The sequence below is a fragment of the Sabethes cyaneus genome, chromosome 3, assembly GCF_943734655.1.
Source record: "Sabethes cyaneus chromosome 3, idSabCyanKW18_F2, whole genome shotgun sequence".
NCBI lineage: Eukaryota > Metazoa > Arthropoda > Insecta > Diptera > Culicidae > Sabethes > Sabethes cyaneus.
This window is the reverse complement of record NC_071355.1, coordinates 53,763,150-53,777,462: the sequence shown is the minus strand read 5'-3', so window position 1 is coordinate 53,777,462 and position 14,313 is coordinate 53,763,150. Positions and strand designations below refer to the sequence as shown.

At 38.1% G+C, this 14,313-nt stretch overlaps 1 protein-coding gene across 1 annotated transcript in view; it reads right to left on the bottom strand.

Moving 5' to 3' along the window:
* LOC128739588 (synaptogenesis protein syg-2) overlaps nucleotides 1-14,313 on the bottom strand; it is a 407,709-nt gene that overhangs the window by 316,660 nt on the left and 76,736 nt on the right. Inside the window, exons 6-7 of the mRNA XM_053835083.1 lie at nucleotides 6,674-6,877; nucleotides 6,444-6,595 (exon numbers count right to left, since the gene is read on the bottom strand). Coding sequence (XP_053691058.1) covers nucleotides 6,444-6,595; nucleotides 6,674-6,877 — 356 coding nt within the window. The remainder of the gene's footprint in view (nucleotides 1-6,443; nucleotides 6,596-6,673; nucleotides 6,878-14,313) is intronic.

Here is a 14,313-nt window from a genome sequence, read left to right as displayed (position 1 = left end):
TACACACATTCTCTCGTTGATCGCCTTCCAATCTATCACGCGATCCTGCATTCCGCCCAGCACTACAAAGCCCGTTCCCAGTTCGTTGGTAGCGCCACCGCTCTGGTAAAACTGGGCCTTTCCGCCACGGATCTTCTATACCTTCTCTCCTTTGCGACAGATTTCCTGCAGAGCTACGATGCCGAGTTTGCGGGGTTCCAGCTGTTCAATCAGCACCCGCTCGCAACCTGCGAAATTTAGCGATCTGCAGTTCCAAGTCCCGGTCTCCATTCGTCGTCCTTGTTCCGTCGCCTAGGTCGTTGCCGAATATTCCACTCCGAATATGCTTGAATGTTGTTAGTTTAAGTTTAATTTAGGTGTGTAACCGTTCTAGGGCAACACTACCGAGTCTCGCGATGGGGCTGCCATAGTGCCGAGACTCACTATACCTCCTTCCCGGTTAGTACACGACCTTAGTTTCCACCGGGGTTGGTTACCCGATCTCCACTAAGGTTGCTCGTATTCCGGCTGGTACCACGAGGAGGTCGGGATCGGAGTTGCTGGATAAGAGGCTAACGACCACTATGGGGTCTGTATTCCGCATTATCCAGCCGTTTACCAATGGAGGAAGAAAAGCTACCGGAGGAATGGATGGAAGGAGTGGTTTGTCCCATCTACAAAAAGGGCGATCGGCTAGACTGCTGCAACTATCGTGGTATTACGCTGGTAAACGCCACCAACAAGGTACTCTCCCAGATCCTGTTACGCCGGCTGTCACCGATAGCACAAGGTTTCGTAGGGAATTATCAGGCGGGTTTCATGGGGGCTCGCGCAACTACGGACCAAATTTTTACTATCCGACAGATCTTGCAGAAATGTCGGAAGTACAACGTGCCCACGCATCATATCTTTATTGATTTCAAAGCAGCATACGATACAGTCGATCGAGACAAGCTATGGCAGATAATGCACGAATACGGTTTTCCGGACAAACTGACGCGTCTAATCAGAGCTACATTGGATCGAGTGATGTGTTTCGCACGCATCTCTTGGACACTCTCGAGACCCTTTGAGGACGCGGCGAGGGTTGAGACAAGGTGACGGTTTATCCTGCATGCTGTTCAACATCGCTCTTGAGGGGGTGATCCGACGAGCGGGAATCGAAACGAGAGGCACGATTTTTACCAAGAGTAGCCAACTTCTAGGCTTTGCAGATGACTTCGGTATCATTCCCAGGAACTTTGCGATGGCGGAGGCAATCTACGCCAGACTGAAAGCGGAGTCTAGGAGAATTGGGCTAAAAATAAATGCGTCGAAGACCAAATATATGAAAGGAAGATGCTCAAAGGAAACAAATGCGCGCCTCCCACGGACGGTAACCGTTGACGGCGACGAATTAGAAGTGGTAGAGGAGTTCGTGTATTTGGGATCGCTGGTGACCGCGAACAACAACACTAGTAAGGAGATCCAGCGGCGCATCCAAGCGGGAAATCGGGCCTACTTTGACTTTCGTTAAACGCTACGATCAGGAAGCTAACAATGTACAAAACCATTATTAGACTGGTAGTTCTTTATGGACTTGAAGCCGTGACGCTGCTTACGGAGGACATACGCGCCCTTGCCGTGTTTGAGCGGAAAGTGCTGCGGACGATATTTGGCGGAGTACAAACTGAAAGCGGAGAGTGGCGGAGGCGTATAAATCACGAGCTACAGGCACTGCTTGGGGAGTCTCCCATCGTACATCTAGCGAAAGTTAGCAGGCTACGGTGGGCCGGACACGTCGTAAGGATGCCGGACGACAGTGCGACGAAAATAGTCCTCTTCAACAACCCCACCGGCACCAGGAACAGGGGGGCCCAACGTGCACGATATCTCGACCAGGTCGAAAGCGATTTGCGACTTCTGAGACCACTAGGAAATTGGCAACGAGTGGCCCAAAACCGAGTTGAATGGAGACGAGTGCTTGAAACAGCACGAGCCCCCCTGGCTCTATGCTGCCGAAAAAGAAGAAGAAGAAGAAGAAGAAGCGATAATTTGGCAAGAAAAGGTCCTACAGATTTGCGACTTTCTGCACAAACCTGTGTTTTGGGTCCTTCAATAATCGCCTTGAACCATATATTCTTGTAAAATGCAACCAACATAAGCTAAGCATGAAAAACTTATTTTTAAATAATTGCCAACGAAAATACTCCATTATTTTGCACTCGATAGAGATAGAAATGCCATTTCTTCGGTAAAATTGTTTGCCTTTATGTTTTCTACACCTTTTCCGAAGAAACCATGTATCTATCTACTAATACAAAAAAGTGGACGTGTATCGAGCCTAAAGCGAGCACATAAAACGTATACTTACCGTACTCTGATTTGGGTGGTTGGGCACAAGCGGCACCTGTACAAGTTTGTAGTACTTAACCTAAGATTTAAGGTGAAGTACTGATTTCATAAATCCACTTGTCCCATTTTCCCCCATAGGCTCATTAAGCTATGGAAATTAAAATCTTGAATATGCGATAACTTAGCAAGTAAAGGTTCAAGGCATTTACGGTCTTTTGCAAAAACGTGTGTTTTGAGTGCTTCGATAATTGTCTTGAACAATGTGTTCTTGTAATATGAAACTAACAAAAACTAAGTTTGAAAAACTAATCTTTAAAGAAGTTTCAAAGAATATGCTCTATAGTTCAGCATAAAGATAAAGATAGAAATTGTATTTCTTCAGCAAAATTGCTTGTTTTTATATTATTTATAACTTTGCCGAAGAAACTATGTCTATATTTTCTATCACAAAAAAGTTATTCTATCATTTTTATCATAGTAGGCGATGATTAACTTTTGACTATTTTAGATTAAGACGAACAAAAGTGCAGAAGACTATAAATGATAAAATGAAAGCAAAAGATACTAGGAAAAGTTTCACTGTGTTGTGTTGTTTGTTAATAGTTCGAAATCATCGCATATCTAGGGCTTTATGCAAAATGTATGTAATCTGATTAGAATAAAGTTTTTGATCATTAATTCAATTTTTTTGATTTTGTGACTCGGCCCGGTCTGATATAATACCGACTAGGTGTTTGGCCGGTGTTAAACCAGACCGAACCAAGTGACCAAAATTCTGATTTCAAGTAAAACGACGCCAAAGTTTGTAGCTATCAAACGTTCGAAAATAACTCATATCTCTGGCTGTTTGGAAGATTTACGCAATCTGACTAGAGCAAAATGTAGCTTAGAAAATTGTTGATCGTTTGCTGTCATTAACACATATTTTAAAATTTTGCGACTTGGTCCGGTCTGATTTAACACCGACCAGTTGCAATTGTGATTGTTAAGAAGTTTTTTATTTTGTCTCGTTTTTATGTATTTTTGATCGTTTTTGTGTTATTTTTACGTCATTTTCGTATAACTTTTGAGTGATTTTTGTATCATTTTGGATTTATATCTGTATATTTTTTGTGTTATTTTAGCTCAATTATCATTTCTGTCATTGTTTGTGTTATATTTGAATTATTTTTCTGTTATTATATCTGGCATTTTTAGATCGTTTTGGTATCATGTATCATTTTCATTGTAGTACTGTGCCTGTGTCATATTCGACATAAAATTACAATGTGTTGTTTTTTTAAATTAGGCGTAATTCGAAATGGCATACTTATCATTTCGAACATATAGTTTTCAAACCAAAAAAAATCGACTGTATTGCTGTATTGTTGTACCACTTTTGTGTCATTTCTGTATCAATTTTTATTTCTGTGTCGGTTTGTGCCATTTTTGACCTCCTTTTGTGTCTGTTTAGTAATTTTTTTTTGACGTAGGACTACGTCCTTGTTTACTATACTGGGACAGGGTAGCACTTTGTGAAAACGAAAATAGAAGTGTAACGTTTGAATGAAAGATTTCAAATGCTAATAACTACTAAACTACTGAACGAAACTGAACAATTTATATGTCGTTGGATAGATAAAATGTCCAGCAATTTGATGGGGGGATAAGAGAGAAGAAGAAGAAGAAGAGATTTTAAGAAGGGCATAAGAGGAAGGGGGGGGGGCTCCAATACAAATCAGGCACAAATTTCCTCAAAACTCGAGAACTAATCAAGCAAATGTAGCCAAATTTGGCATGCGGGGGTTTCAGAAGGCAAGAATTTTTTCAATGGTGAATTGAGACCCTAGTTGAGCGTGTTCATCTATTTGAACCACTCACTGGGTTGTCTTATATTCTATAGTCTAATATCGAGTTTTGTCGCGCTATTCTAACTCTATCATTCTTCACACATTTACCCAGCCAAAGTATATTTTTGATTGTATTTTATTATATTTTATGAATCATTTTCCTGTTATTTTTGTTTCATTTTTGTGTTTTTGTATGTCGTTTTGATGTAGTATAAGCCTTTAGCTGATGAAATAGTGAATTTCACAGTTGATAAAGCATATATTCATGTTTTATAGGAAGCTGATACTTTCCCTTTTCAATGCAAATATGTTTGCATTATTGACAGTTGCGTATTTCATCTACGATCTGCAATATGAAATTTGAACCAGGCATTGAATGTCGTGAAAGTTTCAGTGAATTTTTAAAGTATTCTGGAAAGAATACTGCCTGAAAGATTATTTTAATTTTTTTTGCTGAAATTTTTCTTTGTTTATTCATAAAAAAATGATACGATGCTTTATTCAAGAGTTTTTTTTTTGAATAAATGATGTTCGTGAAAACCGGAAAATTTCCTTTTGAGTTATCTGGGGAAATAGGAAACCTTGAATTTTTAAATATTGTTTTTGTTCATAGGTTCTGAAACTCTTCGTTCGATAACTTTGAAAAAAAATGCCCAACATCTTCTGATACAAAACAAATTTTTTCGTTGGTTTTTAATATTATCCACATAGCTTCGCGTTCATTTTCAATTTTGCCAATGATAACTGAAAGCGATTCCCCAGAGGACGGCTTAGAATATCATCCTCCGCATTGTGTGTACAGTGATTTACTTCTTTAGTCAGTCGAAAATCGTTTGTATCCCATCATTCCGGTGTCGGTAATCTTCAAAGATAACATGCACCCTTAGGCGACAATGATCGTTAGCTGTTACGGGGGTTTGAAGTAGAAAATTTGTTTGCCGCCATCACAAGCCTTTCCGGTGTCTCTATTGAACTACCGTCGTCGTCGTCGTCGTTGTCGTCGTCGTCGCGTAGTAAAGAGCTGAGTAACATCTCAATTCTATTATTCCCAATTTCCGTATAACAACAAATCTCTCCCACCGGTAACGACATTTGGCAATCAACAAGATCAATATAAGCCTAACGGCGACGGATGTCATCACACTATCGTACCGTTCCCGAACCAGTCAGCCAGCCAGCCAGCCAGCCGGGAAGCAGCCCTGGTCGCGTCAGGTTGTTTCATATCAGTAACAATAACAATAATATTTTCATCCCGAAGAAGTGTCGCATGACACCCAGCAACCGATAGATTAGTCCTGTACTGTAGCTCCTATAGTAGCAAAGGGTGCAAAAGGTTAAGAATTGTCGTCGGTGAGCCTATCAGCATAGCAGCGGATAACTTCTCCGGTGATGGAAAAGCACTCACTTTCCATTAACACTTGGCCATCGTCGTCGTTATCAACGCCTGTACAGAAGATGACACCATCGCGATCAATTGTTGGAAGCTGTCGTGTTGGAAAAAGGTTTCCCCCCTAATAGTCCTCTATTTGCTAGGCTAGGGTGGGCATGGAAAACCCTGTGTCTGGACTGCGACATTATAATGTTCTCTAATGACATAAGTCTATTGAAATGCGGCCTGAAACAGCTAGAGCGTCTCCCTTTTCTTAATTCTGTGGAATCCTCACCAATTTGCTGCATACCCACGGAGGGGAGACTGGCTTTTCCTAGTGCTGCTGTTGTGACGGGAGAAACAACCAGACGATTTCATAGAGCTAGCGGAAGGTTGTCATTCTCATGGGAAGATATTAACTATTCAACAGAACGTCTAATACTCTTTTCTGTAAGTCTTCGAGATTATGTGTGCGTGTGTATGTGTGTGCAATGTTTGTGTTCATTTTCGGTCTCTACGATGCTGAATTTGAGCGTGCTCGGTTTTTATGTGTTGTCGCATCCTTTTCGATAGGACAATCTCTAATCGTCTTCGAACAGCTCACAGTTTTGAGCCGTTTAATGAAGGAAAATCAATTAGTACACCCCCCATAGAATGGAAACAACAATTTCAGGCCGGCTGTCGTGAGCGGACAGTACTGCGGACGCGTCGGAGAGGAAATTGGAATGAATTTAACCCGAAATTCCTCGTATTTATAACTGTGATAAAAGTTTACGGCCTAGAACTGGTGCTCTTTCGGGTGTGGGGTGCAGAATTGCCTAAACATTGAATTGAAGGAAATTCTCCGGCAATGGGGAGGAAGAGAAACTTCCGATGTTATAGTGGATCTCACCAACTTTCGTAGTCTGTTGCTAATGAAATTCAAAACTTACCGTTTGGTTTGTCGCAGTTAGCTGCTCTCCATCTTTCCACCAGGTAATTTTGGCCGGTGGTCTGGACCCGCTGGACTGACACTGGACAGTGTATCGACGGTCGGACGACAAAGGCGTGCTACCGTTGATGATTTCCACCACCAGGGGCCGCACTGTGTTCGGAAACGTGAACCCAAAAGCAACAGTATTAAAATCAATTACATACTTGAATCTATAATGTTTGAGCTTACATCGTAATTCGATTGTCACGTTGGTGGTGACGTTGCGTTTGAAGAAGTTGCTCGCCTGACAGCTGTACACACTGTGCTGATGGTCTCGGGACAAATTGCGTACCACCAGTTTACTGCTGAGCGTTGCCTCGTGGCCGTATTCCATCATCGTGCTGGGCAGAATTTTTCCGTTACTAAACCAGACGATCTTGGGCGTCGGGGTACCTGCAAAAGACAAGGAGGATGCAAATTACTGAACGTATACGGAATGAAGCGTTAAGAGCTGCAGACCACTTATAAACGAATATCCGTTGTATCTTGTAAGTTTTCTTAATTCTGCAGCCTGTCAATAGTAACCAGGCGCGATATTAATGAAAATAGGTGAAGAATCACCAGTATCTAACCGGTACGACGAGCCAGAATTAATTCCTACAACCAATTCAGGAATAAAAGAATAGTTTACCTTTAAATATGATTCCTCATTTCAAGAATAACTGCGTTAAAATGTAGAATTGTTACCTACGTTTTCGTACGGGACTTCAGTTTTGATTGCATTTTAGGAACCGATCAATAAGATTGGTCGAAGAGTAGGGACGGTTTACTTTTAGGACATCAACTTGATCGGTACAAGTGTACATGCTTTCCATGTGTCCATGTCTGATAAGAAGGGTAGCTTCCACTCTTCGTTGATTGGCGCCGGATGATAAATTGCCGGTTCTAGGGAATTTGGAAGACCTCGTAATCTCGCAGATACATCAGGGATTAACATCATTCATCTTGCTTCGAATGAATGAGCGCTTGAAACCCATAGAGACTTTTATGATTTACTCATGGCAATTCAGAAATTGCCAGTGGAGCAGTGGCTAGTGTATTCTACAACTGAAAATATTGATCTACTTCAATATTGTACAAATGCAACCAAGCTCATACTTGTTGATCTGTTTATGTGCCGAATCGATCTAAAACGCTTGGAACAACTATCACCCTTAATTCTTGTTTTCGTTCGAAAGTTAAGCCGATCCGTATTCTTGTTTTCGTTTGAATCAATTCGAACGTTCGTACGGCCCCCTTTTGTTCATTCGAATAGTGATTCCCGATTCGTTCGAAACAAACTTTTCTCCGAATGCAGGATACGGCCATAAACAAGAATAAAGGTGTATTGTCTGTTCTATCCGTTGATCAAATTACGGGAATATATTTCATTGATTATTACAGCATTACGATGTTTGGCTAGTCTGATACATCTTAAGGTAAATCTTTCAAAGACTTTTCTTCTACCGATTTAATCGTTTGAATAATGAGCCTAGACCAATTTGATGTCCTGAAAGTAAACTATAGAAAGGTGAGCAACTACCCCTTCTATTTACCTGATTGTATCCGAATACCGCAAAAATTTATTCAAAACTGGTGTCTTACACGAAAACAGGGTTTACAGAAGACTCGGGCATGTGACGTAACGCAATGTTTTCTCAAGCGAGGAAGAATTAGTGACTGTTTTATCCGAAAATAGACTTCGGGCGTTTACATTTGCTGCTTCACACCAGTTAATTGTTTGGTATTTTCTAATATATTTTCTGTTGTACTGCTGTCAAATATGGAAGTAACCGAAGAGCCCGAGCAGGAGCGAAGAGCAAAATAATATTAAAACAATATCAAACTGTGTTATAATGCTATATTTTGTTATTGAATAGATATGGAGATACATTGATAACCCATTTTGTTATTGAGTAGATATTTTAAACAGTGGTTGTAAGATTAGTTTAATAACTGATTTTGTTATCATATTTTATTTTGACCTTATATCGATATATTTCATAAAAAATCAGAGCGGTTGTGTACAAGACACGACCGCATATATAGGTGACGCAGGACTACGTAAGTCTCTTTGTAGTGATAGTAGCATGTATTCATGCTTGTAATCATTCGATTCTTCATGTATACATGCTATATGCAACATATATGCATGCTACATGCGTTGTATGTAACATTTATCAAAGTAGTAACATTGCATACGTTCAATTCTCAAAAGATTGTGCATTTGAAAACAATTTAACAAAATCAAGAACACAAACTATTGCTTTCCTGCTACCTTACAGAAATTAAAGATTGCTTTTATTATCCATGGTTTCCCACGTTGAAGGGATTTTACCAATTCAATCTTATTTTATCAACAGCACATCTTTTCACTACACTTCTAATGAAACGGCAAGCATGCGTATTCATACAGAGTCATATTATAATCGAACACTACAGCTGTAGCACATTTTTCCAACACAGATATCAAATTCGCCGAGGTTTAATCGTCTCGCAGTAAAGAATTTGCGATCTGTTGGGACAACGAACTTGTGTCATTTTTTCTGGCACACTTCCCTAACACAGACATCAAATTGGACTAGGTTTAATCGCGTTCGTAAGAAATCTGTTGGCACGAGGGGACTTTGTCACTCTTTCTGGCATACTTCCCAAGCAAGGACATCAAAATGGTCTAGGTTTAACCGCGGTGTTAAGACATCTTGTTGAAATGAGGCAACTTCGTCACTTGTTTTGGCTTACTTCCCAAGCACAGATATCAAATTGGTATAGGTTTAGATCATCGTAAAGAATCTTCCAACCAATCACGAAGCGAGAATTCTGGTAAAACATAGGTTCATTATTTTCAATTTTTCAATAGTTCAACATCAAGAATGCATACTTTTCTTCATTTGGGTCAATTCTTAGAAGATTTTCCGATCAATTGGTGTAAGAATATTGAAAATCGATCGGAAAACCGCTGAGCTATAATCGCTCAAAACCTTTCATTTTTCGTGACGCTCGCATTTTTCGATTTTTTGGAATGACACCCTATCTCAAAACTTGCCGTAAGACGTAGTCCTACGTCAAAAGTTTTTTATTGATTAAAGATATTTTAGATTATAAATATTTTATAAAAAGGTTTTTTAATATCTCATATACTACTGCATTTGTTATTCCATACCTTAGTAATACTAAAATATGTTATTCTAAACTCTGAATACTGTCATGTTATTGCTTTGTTATTCAGATAACACAAGTAGTTATTCTTTTGGCCTTAAAGGAACAAAATTTTGTTATTATTTTTTGTTATTTTACCAACTATGTCAATCAAAACAAGACCAAATTTTGAAACGAGTTATTCGATTTCCATAACACATTTTGATATAATTGCTCTTCGCTCTCGCTCGGGAGTAGAACGTCAAAAGGGGAACTTGTGAAGTGCAGAAGACGTTACCTAATTGACGATACACGCGTACCAGGAATAACAATATTATTTTACTGGAATGAACCTAAAATGTTTCTTTACAGGGTTTTAGTATATAATAAACCTTTTCAGAAAAACATAATCCCAAAATATTCTATTGGTGAAAAGTTGAAAAAATCATGTTTAAAGGTTTTTCCGTGAAATAAGCAAAACTCGTACATTGTTCGGACGACCAAATAGTTTAAATTTACCTCCAGTGTCTCTCAGCCTCTGAATTCGTGAAAATGATATAAGAAAGATTTGTCGATAATAAAATTACCTATAATTTTTCCAAACATGATATTGTTATATCTCCAATATACACGTAACCATGGAAGAGAGACCTCTAGCACATGTAACATGGAAACTAATTTCTAAACCTTCATCTTTTCTTTACATTGAAAAAAGCACAAATCTAACTTTTGATGAATTTCTTCGTGAAGTTCTATACCAATGCTTACAAGACTTCTAGATTTTTAGTTTTTCCTAATTTTTTAATACAAAAATCTTCGATGAAAAGCATATTTTGCGTAGGTATGGGAATATTGGGATTTAAAATCTTATAGATTTTTGTGCACATGTACTTTCAATACAATTCGCCGGTAACTTCACGTATTAAAACTGCTGCAATATTATGCAGAATGTTTCAAAATTGTTTCAAATTTGAGAATTTAGTCATTAGGGTGAACATTTTGGTATTAGGGCGTTTCGAAAGGCCGTCACGTGTTTTTGTTAGAGACGTTTTAACCACTCGCGGTTATTCGCGAAGTCACGTATGTTATTTAAACAAAAACAGTTTTTTAGTTTCCAGGTCGATTTTGATGATTTTCATGGCTGCTAACAGCAACAGTCCCATTAACAACTGATTTATTTTGTTATTAGCATGTTGAAATATTTAGAGGCCATATGGAATTTGTTATTTTTCCCTAAAAGGTCAGAACGTTCTGCAAAACAAATCATGGATTTTAGATTGATTTTTGATGGTGAATATTTACCCATTTTTCAATTACAAATGAAACCAAATCCGTGTATTTATCGTAATTCTTCAGAAAACTGGAACTTGAAATTCTGAGTGATTTTATGCAGAATGATTACAAGGCGAATGATCCTACTTGATAACTTCATATGGGATTTCGAGTAGCTATGAAACCACTAAACGATATGTTAAAACTGTGAAGAAAATCAAAAAATTAAAATTTTTGTTCCTGGGCAGCGAAATTTCTGACGAAACCCGTAAGAAAGTGGTTACGTGTTTGTAATGGCAAAAACGTAAATATAGTGCTCTCTCGCTTTCCTACACAAAAATCCTCAATCAGCAAATGATATGAGTATATTATTAGACCCAAGGATGAAATTTTGTTTTTTTTGTCACGAAAAGGGCTTAAACATGCTTTTGATTAGCATTTCGATGTTAGATTAACAAACCAGCCTCCATGTTCGATTCTTACCTGAGAGGAATTGTTTGAGTAGGATCATTTGATAGTACGATCGTTGCCGGTCAGATAGACTGTCTCTTGGAATATTTAATTTAATTTAATTTAATATTAATTAAAATTCAATCTCTTGCAATATGAGATTCAAAGTGTTTTGAGATTCATGTTTGCTGAGTGTTGGTTTGCTGTAGTTTGAACTTTCAGGAAAAAAATATCGATTAAAATAAATAATTCTGCCAATACAACGACTTGACGTAATATTTGTAGCTTTGTCTCAATTTTGTGCATTTATTATTTATATTTTTAGAAAGCTTTTGAAAACTTATTAATTTGCTACATTGTACCAAAACTATCAAAGTTATGGGTTTTTACAAACAATAAATGTGACGATTTTTAAATCACCCTAAATGAAGAAATTTTAAATTTTTTTAGTTTCAATAGGGTAAATATTTTTTATATTCAAAATAGCGAAAAAACTACAAACCGACAAGTTTATTAAGCATGCTTTAGAACATCTCGTAAAAAATGTGTGATTTGTGCTTTCTTGAAGCACAGGAAGGAATGAAGAAATAGATGAAGGTTTAGAAACTGGTTACCATATTATATGCGCTGGAGGTCTCGCTTCCCTGGTGACGTGTATATTGGAAATAGAACAATACCATATTTGGAAAAATTATAGGTAATTTTATTATCTACAAATCCTTCTTACACCATTTTGACGAATTCAGAGGCTGAGAGACATTGGAGATAAATTTAAACTATTTGGTCGCCCGAACAACGTCTTGTCTTGCTTATGTCACGGCAAAAAACTTTAAACATGATTTTTTCAATTTTTCACCGATAGAATATTTTGGGATTATGTTTTTCTGAAAGGGTATATCATATATTAAATCCCTGTGAAGAAACATTTTGGGTTCATTCTAGTCACATAATATTGTTATTCCTGGTATGCGTGCGATATTTTGACCGGCATAATGTTAACTGGATTATATTTCAGTCAGGCACCAATCGATAAAATTGATCGAAAACTGGAGATGGTTGTGAACTTTATGGATGCGGTTTACTTTCAGGACATTAACTTGATATGTAGAAGTGTACGAGAGATACCGCTTTGTGTGCAGCTTTCCATGTGTCTACGTGTTACGAAGTATTCCGTTGGTTGTACCGCATGATAAATTGCTGGTTCTAGAGAATTTGGAAGACCTCGTGACAGCGATGCCAACCTTCCAGACATTAGTGCATGCATAAACTTGGGGCCCTATCATTTTCTTGGCAGTATTTTATTTTCTCAGTCTAATCTTTTGTATAATAAAAATAGTTAGTGGAGTACTTTAAGCTTAAGCAATATTATTAAAACCAGAATTCACAGGAACTGAAATAATTGATGGGTCCCAAATTTATGCATGCTCAAATGTCTGGAAGGTTGACATCGCTGCCTCGTGATCTTGCAGATACGTCACGGATTAACATCATTCACCTTGCTACAAAATTACGAATGCTTGAAACCTATTGACATCTTCATGATTTCCCCCGTGTCAATTCAGAAATTGCCAGCGGAACAGCTGCAGGTGCGGTAACGATGCCAAACAATAATCATGCATCAAATGCGTTTTGGTGCAAAATGTTCTACGAATGTGTTTTCGTAATAACAACATTTGCTGCAAGACATAAGCCTACGAATGTTTTTAAACGGTATGATTTTTGACGTAGGACTACGTCTTACGGCAAGTTTTGAGATAGGGTGTCATTCCAAAAAATCGAAAAATGCGAGCGTCACGAAAAATGAAAGGTTTCGAACGCTAATAACTCAGCGGTTTTCCGATCGATTTTCAATATTCTTACACCAATCGATTGGAAAATCTTCTAAGAATTGACCCAAATGAAGAAAAGTATGGATTCTTGATGTTGAACTATTGAAAAATTGAAAATGATACACCTATGTTTTACCAGAATTCTCGCTTCGTGATTGGTTGGAAGATTCTTTGCGATGGTCTAAACCTATACCAATTTGATATCTGTGCTTGGGAAGTAAGCCAAAACAAGTGACAAAGTTTCTTCATTTCAACAAGATTTCTGAACATAGCGGTTAAACCTAGACCATTTTGATGTCCTTGCTTGGGAAGTACGTCAGAAAGAGTGACAAAACCCCCTCGTGTCAACAGATTTCTTACGAACGCGATTAAACCTAAACCAATTTGATGTCTGTGTTAGGGTAGTGTGCCAGAAAAAATGACACAAGTTCGTTGTCCCAACATATCGCAAATTCTTTACAGCGAGACGATTAAACCTAGACGAATTTGATATCTGTGTTGGAAAAAAGTGCTACAGCTGTAGTGTTCGGTTATAATACGACTCTGTATAAATACGCATGCTTACCGTTTCATTAGAAGTGTAGTGAAGAGATGTGCTGTTGATAAAATAGGATTGAATTGGTAAAATCCCTTCAACGTGGGTAACCATGGGTAATAAAACAATCATTAATTTCTGTAAGGTAGCAGGAAAGCAATAGTTTGTGTTCTTGATTTTGTTAAATTGTTTCCACATGCACATTGAAATAACTTTGAAATCTTTTGAGGATTGGACGTATGCAATGTTACTACTTTGATAAATGTTACATACAACGCATGTAGCATGTATATATGTTGCATATAGCATGTATACACGAAGAAACGAATGATTACAAGCATGGATACATGCTACTATCACTACAAAGAGACTTACGTAGTCCTGCGTCACCTATATATGTATGCGGTCGTGTCTTGTACACAACCCCTCTGATTTTTTTATGAGCTGCGAATATAGTTTTACGAATACCTTTTCTAAAAAAATACTAAATTATGTTCTCAGATCAGGTTTCTAGGTGGAATGTTCTTACCTAATTGGGAGAATATGAAAGTACCCTACGAGTTAAGTTAGGAATGGTATTCGAGAGTCTGCTAAGACGCCCAAGCTAATAACTTTTAATTAGTGAA